General features: G+C 40.4%; 1 protein-coding gene across 1 annotated transcript; it reads right to left on the bottom strand.

Moving 5' to 3' along the window:
- Positions 1-6,915: 6,915 nt before the first annotated feature.
- On the bottom strand, positions 6,916-8,288 carry lbx1a (ladybird homeobox 1a). Its single transcript, XM_067236929.1, has 2 exons — positions 7,961-8,288; positions 6,916-7,409 (listed from the first exon to the last, which is right to left on the bottom strand). The coding sequence occupies exons 1-2, from the start codon at positions 8,286-8,288 to the stop codon at positions 6,916-6,918; spliced, it is 822 nt and encodes a 273-aa protein (XP_067093030.1).
- Between the last annotated feature and the right edge of the window lie 4,897 nt (positions 8,289-13,185).

The raw sequence follows: 13,185 nt of genomic DNA, 5'->3' as shown, positions 1-13,185 counted from the left end.
TGGATTAGGTTAGAAATAAGATTCCAGGCTCTGAGGAGAATCTGCCCTCCAGTGGTGGTGAGCTGAAATGCAAAACACTAAACTGACAGACACACACATGCACACATAGAGACATATACTCAAACGTGTCTTTAATTACAACGGCAATCAGACACATAGAAAGACATAAACTGTACATTTTACTTGTCCTGTTGCATCCAAAAGAGCTCCATAATTCTGAGAAGCCCACAGAGAAACACAGACAACAATTACATTACTGTCAAATCCCTGTTGTGTCGGAAAGAGAAAGAGAAGAACAGGGGAGTAGAAAGAAGGAAAAAAAGGGAAAGTTCTGGAGAGAGAGAGAAAAAGAAAGAAAGAACAAAAGAAAGAAAGAAAGAAAGAAACGGTTTGACAGGCCATTACTGCAGACAGGTCCATAACTCAATGAGATAAGTAAAAGCTGCTGCTGAAATGGCTTCTGTCAGCTGCCACTAAGTGTGTGTGTGCACATGTGTGTCTGTGTGTGTTTTCTTGTGTTTATGTGTGTGTTTGCTTGTTTTTATGTGTGTGTACAGTCATTGTCCTCAACAAGACAAGGGTCTAGTGGGAAGCAGCTTGCCATTCTTGCTTGAGACTATGTTTCTCTAATTGTGTTTATATATATATATATATATATATATATATATATATATATATATATATATACATGTATATATATACTCTATTTATATAAATATATGTGTGTGTGTGTGTGTGCATGGAAAAGGCTATCATTTATACTGTACAATGGGTTGTGGACGTATTTCTCTGTATGTCTATGTGTGTCTATAAATAAATAAAAACGTGCAGATCCCTTCGACATCCATGTTCATCTCTTTACAACTGTGTGTTTTACACGTTTTCTAAAGTGAAATAATGACAATAAAAGGTTTGAGTTAAACTGATGTGTAGATGTATAGATTATATATGAAATGGTATTATGAGTGTTCTGTTGTTCTAGTGTTGAGCTGTTCAAATGGTGTAGGGTATACTATTGACCACAGGGTGGCACTAAAAGCACATAAATCTGTTGTAACTGGTTTGAATAATTAAAAACTCTATCACACACACACACACTCAATACAGATAAGGATGACAAGGAGTACTAGTGACAGAGAGAAATCACCAGAATAATATGACAGCTGTGTCACAAACACAGTTAACTGTGCAACAGTAGGCTACATGTGTTTAATATACACCAGATTACGGGGGAAAGTATACAGTACATGTACAGTGTAGAGTTTAACGGTTAACTCCTTTAAAACACACAAACACACACACATACAAACACGTACACACACACACACACACATGGGCTGTTGAGAGGACACAGGATGGGATTCTCTTGACTACATGAATCGACTTGTTTAAAATGAAGAACTCAATACTGTGAATATGAACTGTGAATGGGGGCATAAATCAGGATTAATGCTCATTCAATAATTTACATCCATTTGTGAAGATAAGCACGGCAATGTGAATTGGCATTACAGTTGGCCACATAACTTACGGCTATTTGGCAGTTTAGTTCAGGAATATAATGACTTTGTGTATCTGACAACTGCAAAGCTAAGTACAGTATAAATAATGTTGAATATGTGCCTGTGTGAGAGACAATCCCACAATACAAACTACAGGACACACAAAAACAGCATTTTCTCAGGCCTCAGAACAGTAGATAAGCTATGCTCAAAGAATGTGAGTGGGAATAGTTGGGAAGTGTTGTGTAACAATTGGTGAACATTCCATTTTTCATAGTAAATAGATAATTGACAGAATCTAAATAACTGAAACGGAAAGAGAGTTTAAGATTCCTCAATAGCTTTGAGATCCTTGGCTCATCCACTGATGCCTGAATACTGACTAATCAGGACAGATTGGATCTGTGTCTTCTGAACTCCCGCAGTAAGATGTGAACCAAACAGCTGTGGGGTTGTGGCCTTCGGTCCCCAGCGTGAGCTGTAAGGGTGTAGGCGATTCCTCTTTACCTCTGCTCTTGCATCTGTCAGTCTCACCTTTACAAGTCTGTGATGTGCAACTGAATATAGGTTGGGGGCTATTTAGAATGATTGTGTACTTGTGTGTGTATATATGTGTGTATGTAAGAATTTGTGTTACGCTTAGCATGTTTTACATCAAATTTCAAGTATGCTAAATATCGCTAAATATCTGATTAATGTATGTTGGGTATATTTTCCTAATTTCTGTATTGTAGGTCTTTGGTTGTATTGTGGTGTAGTGTACGTGATATGGAACAAAAGTATGTGGACACATGACCATCACATCTAAATGAACTTGTTGGACATTCCTTTCCAAAACCATGGGCATTCATATGGAGTTGCCCCCCCCTCCCATTTTTTTGCAGCTATGACAGCTGCCACTCTTCTAAAAAAGTCTGTCCACAAGATTTTGGAGAGTGTCTGTGAAAATGTGGCCAAAAGAGCATTTGTGAGGTCAGGCACTGATGTTGGACAGCAAAGACCTGGATCACAATCGCAATTCCAATCCATTACAGAGGTGTTTAATGGGGTTGAGGTCAACACACGAGTCCCTCCACATCAACCTCATTGAACCATGTCTTTTCGGACCCTCATTGGGGCACAGTTCTGCTGGAACAGGAACGTCTTTGTGTCCTGCATTATTGTAAGAGTACCCATGACTGAAACATGGGGCCTTGCCCAAACCCCCGAGAAAGCCCCAGACCATTATCCTTCATACATCTACATTTACACTTGGCACAGTTGGTACTTGGCATTCTGGCAGGTAGCATTCTCATTGCATCTGCCACACCTAGATTCGTCCATCAAACTGACAGATAGTGAAGCCTTATTCATCAATCCAGAGAACACGTTCCCACTGCTTATGTACCCTTAGTATAAGTAGTCCACATATTTAAATTTTAGGTCCCTATATGTTTATTGTATGCACCTTCCTGCCAAAGCAAATTCCTTGTCTGTGCAAACTTTCATGGCGAATAAATCCCATTCTGATTCTGATTCTTCATTGGTGGCGTGCTTTATGCCTCTCCGGCCGACGCTTGACGTTGCGCATGTTGACGTGAGGCTTGCGTGCAGCTGCTTGGCATTGGAAACCAATTTTGTGAAACTCCAGAGGCACTTCCTGTTTATGTTTCCGGAGGCAATTTGGGATTATGCGATGAATGATGCAACAGATGCTAAGTGATGGTTGAGCATCCTATGACATTGCCATATTTGATGTCACTGAGCTCTTCAGTATGACCCATTGTATAGCTAATATTTGGCTTTTGAGATGCCATTCCATGTTCTGGATTTATGCACCTGTGAGCTATGGGTGTAACTTAAAAACCTCAATAAGTAGGGGTCCACATGCTTTTGGCCATTTAGTACATACAATCATCAGGCACATATATTGTATATGGTCTGAGAAACCTATGCCCAAAACAGCACAAAAATCTAATGATCACCTCTCTTTGTGTGTTTCTCTCTCCCTCTCTCACACACATACACACACAAACACATACTCACACAAACTCACATTGTGCTTACTTTAAATCCTGGGTCCTCTGACACCCCACATTAAGATGTGCCTGCTCAGCATGAACATATCATAAAAGTGGACAGGCAATTTCTGTTTTCACCAAATAGCCACGCGAGCTCGTTCTGCATCTCTGATTTTAATACACCCGACAAGCGGCTTAGCAACGCGCGAGGGAGAGTGAGCCAGGCCCGAGGGGAACGAGCGAGTCAGAGAGAGGGGGAGAGGCAGGAAAAGAGAGAGAGATATTTCTCTAGTTATGCATCCCAGTGCCCCTAAATCCAGTTTTACATTTGAATTATCAACGAGAATTTGATTAATATTCAAATTCCTGGCATAAAGTCTGCTATAATTCTCTCAGTTGATCGTAATTAATCATGGCTCAAACTAAATTAATACATATATCAATTTTGTCAGCGACATGCTTAGTTCAATAGCCCGTTAAATTGAAGTTTGAAGTGTTAAGGGGCTCAAGAGGAACGCTATAACTAAAACTTTCAAATGCGCCCTATTTAGTGATCAATCAAGCTCTCCCCTCAGGACAAGCCAGCTAATTCTTTACATCAAATCATAGACTAGGGTGAGAAAGTCGATTTTTCTTTCTTATTATTCATGTGAACTCATCCACTACAGCGGTGAGATGTTGAAAATTTGACCTGGAGAATGTTGTAGGCTACTACTATAGGCTTCACCTGCATAACATATTTTAGTCATAGGCTAAAACATAGGTTAACCTACTTCACAAATAAAAACATTATAAAGGTAGGCTTAAACTAACATAGTGTTGGCTAATTATAATTATAGTGTGTAATAATGATAGTGGTGATTTAACAGCATTTATGACAACTAAATTCAAATATGCTTAAATGTTTACAGTTCAGTTAGCCTAACTCAAACCGACCAATATCAAAATAACTGGGCTAGTTTTTCATATAGGGGCGATGAAGAGAGAGAAAGAGAAGAAAGAGAAGAAAGAAAGATAGATAGATAGATAGACAGATAGATAGAGAAGTAAATATGTAGACTTGTGTGTGTGTGATGGTGGTGATGATGGGGGTATTTGCGACCTGATATAAGGTCGCAAAGACCTAATATCATGAGGGACTAATGTATCAAACTTCCATTTTCCGGACGATTGAATTAATTATTTTGGGGGGTCTTTGCTCAAATTAAATAGGCTACACTTCCTGACTGTAGATTAATTACCATTTATGTAAAACAAAATGTGCAGGGACTACAGAGAGCAGCCACTTATCTGCGACAGAGCTGTAAAGTCAAACTGGATAGGCTTCACTTAAGGATACAGGCCAACACTACGCATTGGTTCTGGATAAAGCTAGGCCTACGAAAGTCATTATTTGACCAGTAGGCCTGTGATGCATTTGATCCACATTCTCAATTAGGTTGTCAAATCATGTGAAACAACTCTTAAGATGTATTTCTAATAGCCACGCAGGTAAATAAAATGCAATACTCATTCAACCTAATTTGTGAAAAATCGTTGTGAACTACTGAACTACTAAAATTAGCCTAGACTAGGCTACATCCCAATTAATCTAGATTATACCCTATAGGCTTTGGTGTAGGCAATTGTAACAAATAGTCTATTTGAACCCAGACATCACGAATCTTTTGATGTGCTTGAAAAGCATGTGAGCAATTTTTTGTGTTTAGCATTTTTCCTTTTCCAAAACATAGATTGATGATACACTGGCCTACATCTATCACGAAATAGGCAAACCGTTTTGAAAAAAGTGAACATGTAGCTGCATTTTTAAATAGCCTATAGGCTAGGTTACAGGCTAATACAAACTATTGTCCTCAGAATTTCGAGGATTAAAGCATTATCGCGTTTGCATTTTTGTTTTTTTGTTATCCTGACTATCTTTCGGAAAATAGTATGCGCATGAACCTAGTCATGTTATTCATAGCAATTTACTATTATAAAGGATGTGGCAAGTCCTTAAATTGTAGCCGTATGTTATAGTATAGGCCTGTTACAGAAATCACAACACAAAGAATCAAAATATCGGATAGGCTATCTTAGAAAAGGTATAGAAAATGCCTCCGACCAAATGGGCTATAAACGAACATAGCTTAACCCTATACCTAGGCTTCTGCAGGACGTCCTTTACGAGCAGAGGGGCTATGTAGCCTATGCGTTGCCGTCTTCTTAACAAAGACCGAACAGTTTAAAAGGAGGGTTGACTCAATCCATCAAATTGACTCAAATTGTGAAAATTCGGAAACCATATGGCCTCCAAACGTTTGTTTCCTTTTCTGTGTGGCAGGACACGCTTGTCTCCGTATTGCGCACTGCTGGAGACCGCCCATGTCCCATTGTCGCTGTCACACCGGAGAGAGATGCTCATTTGTCCATCGGTTTCACGCTTCGACCAGAAAAATTGCATAAAAACAATGCATAGTTCTTTGGGCCCACTGCCTAGAGAAACTAGCCAGAAACTCCAGGTTTTGTGATTTAGAGTAGCTCTGTTTAGGCCTACCAGATTGGTGTTTCTCACATAGCCTATTCTTTTGAGGAAAGTGACACACGTCGCGAGGTCATAATGTGACACTCCACTGAATAAGAAAGGAAAACGTGGAAAATGTAAAAACGTAGATAGTGTGTTCACTAAAACTCAAAACGCAAAATAGCCTATCACAAAATATTTGACATCAACGTAAATACTGTAGCCTAAAAGCCTAAAACACACTACTGAATGTAATAGAGCTATGTTTCCAGAACAGGCTGATTTAACAAAAAATATTTTCAAGAAGCAGGCCATGTGCCATGAGGAAAGCTATCAATCAGCATAAATCAATACTGGGAAACGCAGTTTATTTTTCATTTTGAGCATATTACACTTGCTTGCCTACATTGGGTTCTGGCTTAAAAGGCACTTTAAGGTAGGTTATACAAACCATTATAAATATATTAAAATGTGACTGATATTACAAGCAACCATGAAATTGTATTTTTCTTTGATTAACAATTTAGAAAATGTAAAAGGTCAAAGGTTATATATGACACACAAACCTGTATCCATATTGATATTCGGCCGACTTATGTACCAGCTTCATTTCAACCATTTAAATTAAAACTAAGTCAAATAAAAACATGCATTGAACACTGTAGGCCTACTGATTTATGAAATAATTGGTAAGACTTATGAGTTTGCACGTGTGTGTGTGAATAATTCACTATTAAAAAGGAGGCCCATATTGCTTTTGTGATCTGCTAATATCTATAATGTTTTGTAGCTGCTGCATAATGACAGTTCATGCTGTGTTCAGTTCACAAAATACTACAAATTGGTGCATTAATTGGCACTTCATATAGTCTTGGTGAGCGGATTGATGCGTCTGACAAAGAAATCCTTAGTCATCGACGTCAATTTCTTCATCCTCATCCTCGGAACAACCTTTACTACTCGTGTGGTCTGTGTATGGGGACGAGGGGGAGGACAATTGCAGTTTGTTCGGTGTATCGCGCTCTTGGTTCGATTGGGATAACGGCGATTCGGGCCCAGGGTGCCCCAAAGCGCCATTAGCTGCGCATTTCTCCAACTCCGCAAGTTTGGCAATTTTCTCGAACGCGACTACTCCCACTGCTTTAGCCGACTCAACATCCGCTTTCATTTCTTCCAGATCTCGCTTGAGCTTGGCGCGCCGGTTCTGGAACCAGGTGATGACCTGCGCATTGGTGAGGCCAAGTTGCTGAGCTATCTGATCGCGATCAGCCGGACTCAGGTACTTCTGGTACAGGAAGCGCTTCTCCAACTCGTAAATCTGGTGGTTGGTGAAGGCTGTACGCGATTTTCGGCGCTTCTTTTGAGAATTTCTTTGTCCAAATACTGTCATGCCATCTCGTCCTAGAGGAACAACATTTAGACTGTTATGGACAATTAGCCTTTGGTGAATGCATAATACAGGGCTGTTTTCCTATAAATAGACCAATTCAACTTGAACAAAATGCATGTCGCATAACATAACAAAAAAGCTTTATATAAAACCTTCCGATTTTATATACACAAATATCCTATGACCTAAGATTTCGATAGGCTACCTATCAATGAAAATAGCCAATTGTTAATTCACGCAAATAATTTCTCTAGCCAACTGAATGCTGAACATTATAATTTGATATCATGACAATGGCAGTCTAACCTCCTCAAAATAAAACATTAAATAAAACACAAGGAATTAATTAAAAAAAATCATTGCAGTGCTTAGTGTATTTTGTATCATTAAATTATAGCTATGACTTATTTTAGCTATGGCTTACTATGACCTTACTGAGGAAATTACATAGGAAATTGTGATGATAGGGTATCGAAATGAGGTCCAAATATAGTTATGCAAATCACAAAAATGCACAGATTCTTTTTTAAAAGAGTAATATTTTTTTATCGAAAATATTTACCTTCAGCTGCCTGAAGTACACTGACTTCAAGACCCTTGAAGGTTTTGCTGGCGAGTTCTTCAAGAGCGCACAGTGGGGATGTTTGGGTGAAGAGGCCCCGGTTGGAGAGGCTATGGCCCGACGAGGGGAGCTTATCACTGGAGGAAATCAGATGTGCTGTCCCGCAGATGGAGTAACTTCGTTTCATTGAAGGCTTGTTCAGGATATCCTCTATACTAAACGGCGTGAGAGGTTTGTTAGAGTTAGCCGGCGGCGGGAGATGGTCCAGCGGACTGCGCCTCCGGTCCTCCATAACCGTAGGGCACTTGGCGTCGTCTTTGGAGGTCATGATATCTTATCAAATTACACAAATTATAATTGTTGCACAATATAATTAAGCAGAAATGCGTAAAATGTTGACGGAATAGAAGTTCAGAAAAACGTGGTAGCAAACAGAAATCCAACGAATCACAGGTGCTTCTGCAACCACATATTGGTCGCTTTGCCGCAGGGCTGGGAGACTTCTAGTCCCGTTACAGTCCCACTTCTCCAAACCACTGTTCCGGGGTGACGCACAAGCCACAACACGAACCCATCCGGCGGACAGAGATGTACCAAAAGCAGCCGCAAATGACCACCACTAACAAGTTTGTAGACTGGAAGGTAATCAATTACAGCCACTGACACACTCTTTCTGTCTCTCTCAGTCTCAGTCTCCCTCTCCCTTTTACTTTGTCACACACACGCGCTCTCCCTCTCTCCCTCTCTCTCTCTCTCTCTCTCTCTCTCTCTCTCTCTCTCTCTCTCTCTCTCTCTCTCTCTCTCTCTCTCTCTCTCTCTCTCTCTCTCTCTCTCTCTCTCTCTCTCTCTCTCTCTCTCTCTCTCTCTCTCTCTCTCTCTCTCTCCCTCTTTCTCTCTCTCTGTCTCTCTCTCTTTCCACACTTTGAGTAGGCTATATGCGGTGCAGGCTACAGCAAGAGCAAAGAAGCAGTAATTAGAGGGCATGGCCAGAGGGAGGAGTTGAATTAGAATATTTAACGCTCGTTCAGTGTCACATTAATTTGAGAAAAAACTTTTTCAGCACAATACCTAAATTGTATTATGCAGCCTATACGTCCATCCATGCGTAATTCACCGTCCGTAATTGTTTTCGAATGGACAGACCGCTAATTTAAATTATACTAATGTTTAAGAATGTAATTATTTTCATGTGTCAATGTGGTATGTCCTGGTACATTTTATAGTAGGATACTATTTTAGTTATTAGTTTATTATACGTCACGTGGCCTGTGCACAAGAATACAGATTGCGTACCCTTGTGTTGTGAGAGTGTGAAAATGCCCTCCGCTTTTACAAAGACACTGAGAGGCCTGGCAGTATATCAAGCTGATAATACTTTCGGGCACAGGGAGACAGAGGAGGGCATCACCATTCCCTTTAGCCGCGCCAAATCCTTCTGTACTATAACTCATGCGCCAAGGGCCAGTCTGCACAGGCGCGTGGGGAGATGTTTCACCTTCTGCCCCACGCTGTTCGAGCTTTATATCGAGCTAAAAAGTAGGCCTACGCATGGATATTCTGTAGCCAATATGTGAGGTTCAGGATGCTGATATTGCATTGAAATATTAAAGAACTACGGAGTTTGATTGCACTGAACAAAAAAAACGAACAAACAAAAACAAACAAACAAACAATGAAACAAAACAACTGGCTAATAGACTAAAATGACAAGTTTTAACGAACCCATGGCGTATTTTAGTTTGCATCGATCTGTAAGGGCAGCTCAATTGATTCAGAACACTGTAGCCTAAGCTATAATAATAATAATAATAGGAATAATAATACTGACATACAATTTCGAAATACATTTTTCTAACATGTTTATTTCAGCTAATCATTACGCCTACATGATCATTTTAGGCCCCTATTGTTATTTGTACTATTATGAACATGAAGGAAATGGTGATTACATTGTAATACTTGCATCATGATAGTTGTATAGTCAGCTATCTTGGAGGCCTGCTCCAACAGTAACTAGTAATTACTAGACTACTAATGATAATAATTATAACAATAACGATCTTAAGACGTTGTGGTATCAATATTTGCAGTAGTTATTTAATTAGGCTAATAGTATCATTGAAAAACTAACATTAATAAAACAGTCAAATAGTAGCCTCATATTGTATCCCATTGTTTTTAAATAATGTGTATAAGCACCGGCTTAACAGCTTGAAACAGCCTACAAGCCACCTTCCAATACTCTGGTGGGGAACTCAACCGCGTGATGACACAACTAGACCCGCCTGTGATATTTAGAGCTACCTTCCCCATGCAGCCTACTTGTGTGAGCTACACAGCAGTCATGTCGAGCCTACATTAACATAAAGCAAGGGGGCTCGATCTTGCTTCGATGGTTATTATTATTCACCAGAAATATCTTACACAATTAATAGACCACAATGGAAAAACCGTGGAATACCTTAATAACAGCACTGCAAATGTAAGGATAAGACAGGTCTACAAACCAAATAAGCCTACAGAATATATGCCATGTTGTTTTATATCCTCCAGCAGTTGATTGAAACCAGAGCCTGACATTTAAAGGCATGATAGAAGAATCAGTCCATCAGAGATTTCCAACGTATCCACACGTGACAATTTATGCAATTGCATTAGCGAGACCTACTTCATTCAAGCAGTTAATAATGTAGGTCTCGACTATACAAGCCAATAAAAAAGAAGCGACTGAGGAAGTTTAAAGGAGATTACAGGTCATCTACAATCAAGATTGCCGTTTGGAGTAATGGTATTGTTACCCGATAACCTTTATTCGTTTGGTTTCAGAAGTCTTTCGTGACAGTTTTATTTTGTAATTTACTCACGGTTTCCTCGCGCGTGAGATTCGATTACACGGGCCGTGGTGGATGTTTTCTTAGTTCGCCTCCTGCTTTGGCACATACCCCTTTTACTCTTCATCATTTCGGCCACCTCCGCACAAACGGATGGATGTTTCCACCCGATACCCCCTGAGAAATTGAGGAATATTCACATTTCCACGGTGTAATTTCGTCACTCTTGTGTGATCCTTTGCTCAGGCCTGTCGGATGTCCACGGCCAACAAGGGGGTTATCATATTTCAGATGAATCGTGGTTATTGTTTTCATTTGTGCAAAATATTTTTTCATTGCTTTTACAATACTGGAGATGGTAGTCTACCATCTAACAAACACAGAAGTCACTTAAAACGTCTTATACACTGAAAATCAAGAAGTTCATAAGAAAACCAGAAATAATGACAACTGAACTGCGAAATCAACTGTAGCCTATTTTGTTTCCATATGGAAACACACTGTTTAAAATGTTTGAGGCTGAATCGAAAATCATGTCACAAAAAACAAAAACTGTGTCTGAAAACCAGTCAGCCATCAATCATCATTGTCTTAGCAGTTTTATGAGGTAATACTGGTGTGGAGTTATGCTATATGACATATTTAGGACTATTCGCAGGACCCAGCCTATGGTGCTCATGTTACACACACACACACACACACACACACACACACACACACACACACACACACACACACACACACACACACACACACACACACACACACACACACACACATACAAACACACACACACAAACATACACACAGCCACTTGGACAGATGCCCGGTGCTAAATGAACAGTTGCGTGGTGACTGGCCTTTCTGTGTAGCTCAGCTAATCCGACACCCAGATGCAGCATGTCACTGCAGCACCGATGTCTCAAAGAGCAGAGGATACCAACAAAAGCAATAGCATGCAGCTAGCTCAAACCAAAGTAGACAACACAAAGACACACTATATAATTCCAAAACTCTAGTAGAATAAATCCATGATTCAGACAATTTACTGAACAAGAAGACTTATAACATAGACTACAATAACAATATTACAGTGGTTCAAAAGTCAACATAGACACAACCAGCCATCAATCTATCCATCCATCCATCCCCAGTATACATTCCCCTGTACTTTAGAGTACTGAGGATTGAGAGATCCCCAGTCTATGAGGGTATGTTTCTCTCAGACCTGAAGCCATGTTACTAATCACAGTGTGACTCTATCCACCGGAGGCAGCAGTGAGAGTCCTACCTGGGAGACAGGCAGAGAGCAGGAGTGACCCGACCCGGCAGCATGGACCCTCTCCTGGCAGTTGGATCTCCTCCTACTACACAACTTGATCGCCATTAGGACGGCCCTTTCCATATCTCTACCACAGATGCGCGCACACACACACGCAGAGAGAGAAGACGACTGGAGGTGGCTCAGTGTAAGGAGTAAGGGAGAGATTTGAGCGGTGATAGATGTATTTTCCGGTGCCTGGCTCACAGCAGAAAGCAGGGCAGGTACACCTTGAGGAACAGGAGGTGAGAGGGCGCCTTATGATGGATGATGGTCGTCAAGGCTCTGTGTGTGAGAGGAGGGGATGCAACGGAGGAGGATGGAGAGCTAGACGGAGTGTCTGCAGATGAGAGGGAGGATGACACAGCGCTTGTTGACAAGTGTGAATCGTCTTAATCTGGTTTGAAAAAAGAGAGGGTGTGTGTATATTGTTCTGAAATTCCTTCCAGTCCATGAAGGACAAGGCTTGTCTAAAGGGTAAAGGCTTACCTTTTGCACATCAGCAGACCTCTCCTCACCTCATGTCACAATGTGCAGCCAATGAAAACTGAGAATGTAAAACCATATGATAGGCTGCACTCCAACAGTTGGCCCCTCCTATAGTGAAAGCCACGACTAATGTGATTTATTCATTATGGGTGAGTAATGACAACAGTGCATGTTTTTCATTAATTGTGAGTGATGTCACTAATGTGATATAGTCATCAAGTAACTCCTCCTCCCTCCCCTCCAGCTGTCTGGCTGTTGTGTGACTGCAGCTGTACACAGACCCAAATAGAGCCCAGATTCTATTAGCCATAGACACCCTAGTACTCACTAAAACCAGGAGGCTGTTTATTTAATGTCTAAGAGTAGTGGTTTCATTGAATATAATGTGGGGGTGAAATTGATTTTGTGGATTGTGAAAACTGTTTACTCATGTGGATGTAAGTGTATTTATTGTTGTGAGATCAACAAAGTAATTGGTCGATAATTGTAAAAAATCCATCCAATTTTTTTTGCACTATTACTATAGAGTGAATGAATTAAAACCAGTCTGGGCTGTGCAATTACTATGGAATAACTCAGTTAAT

Source organism: Osmerus mordax, chromosome 5 (assembly GCF_038355195.1).
Source record: "Osmerus mordax isolate fOsmMor3 chromosome 5, fOsmMor3.pri, whole genome shotgun sequence".
In the NCBI taxonomy this organism is placed as follows: Eukaryota; Metazoa; Chordata; class Actinopteri; order Osmeriformes; family Osmeridae; genus Osmerus; species Osmerus mordax.
This window is presented reverse-complemented; position numbering and strand designations above follow the sequence as displayed.

Excerpts from the sequence above, each read along its gene's own strand:
- lbx1a (XM_067236929.1), bottom strand. The coding sequence starts at position 8,288 with ATGACCTCCAAAGACGACGCCAAGTGCCCTACGGTTATGGAGGACCGG. Across the intron at positions 7,410-7,960 it reads TGTACTTCAGGCAGCTGAAG|GACGAGATGGCATGACAGTA; the intron begins GTAAATATTTTC and ends TTGTTCCTCTAG.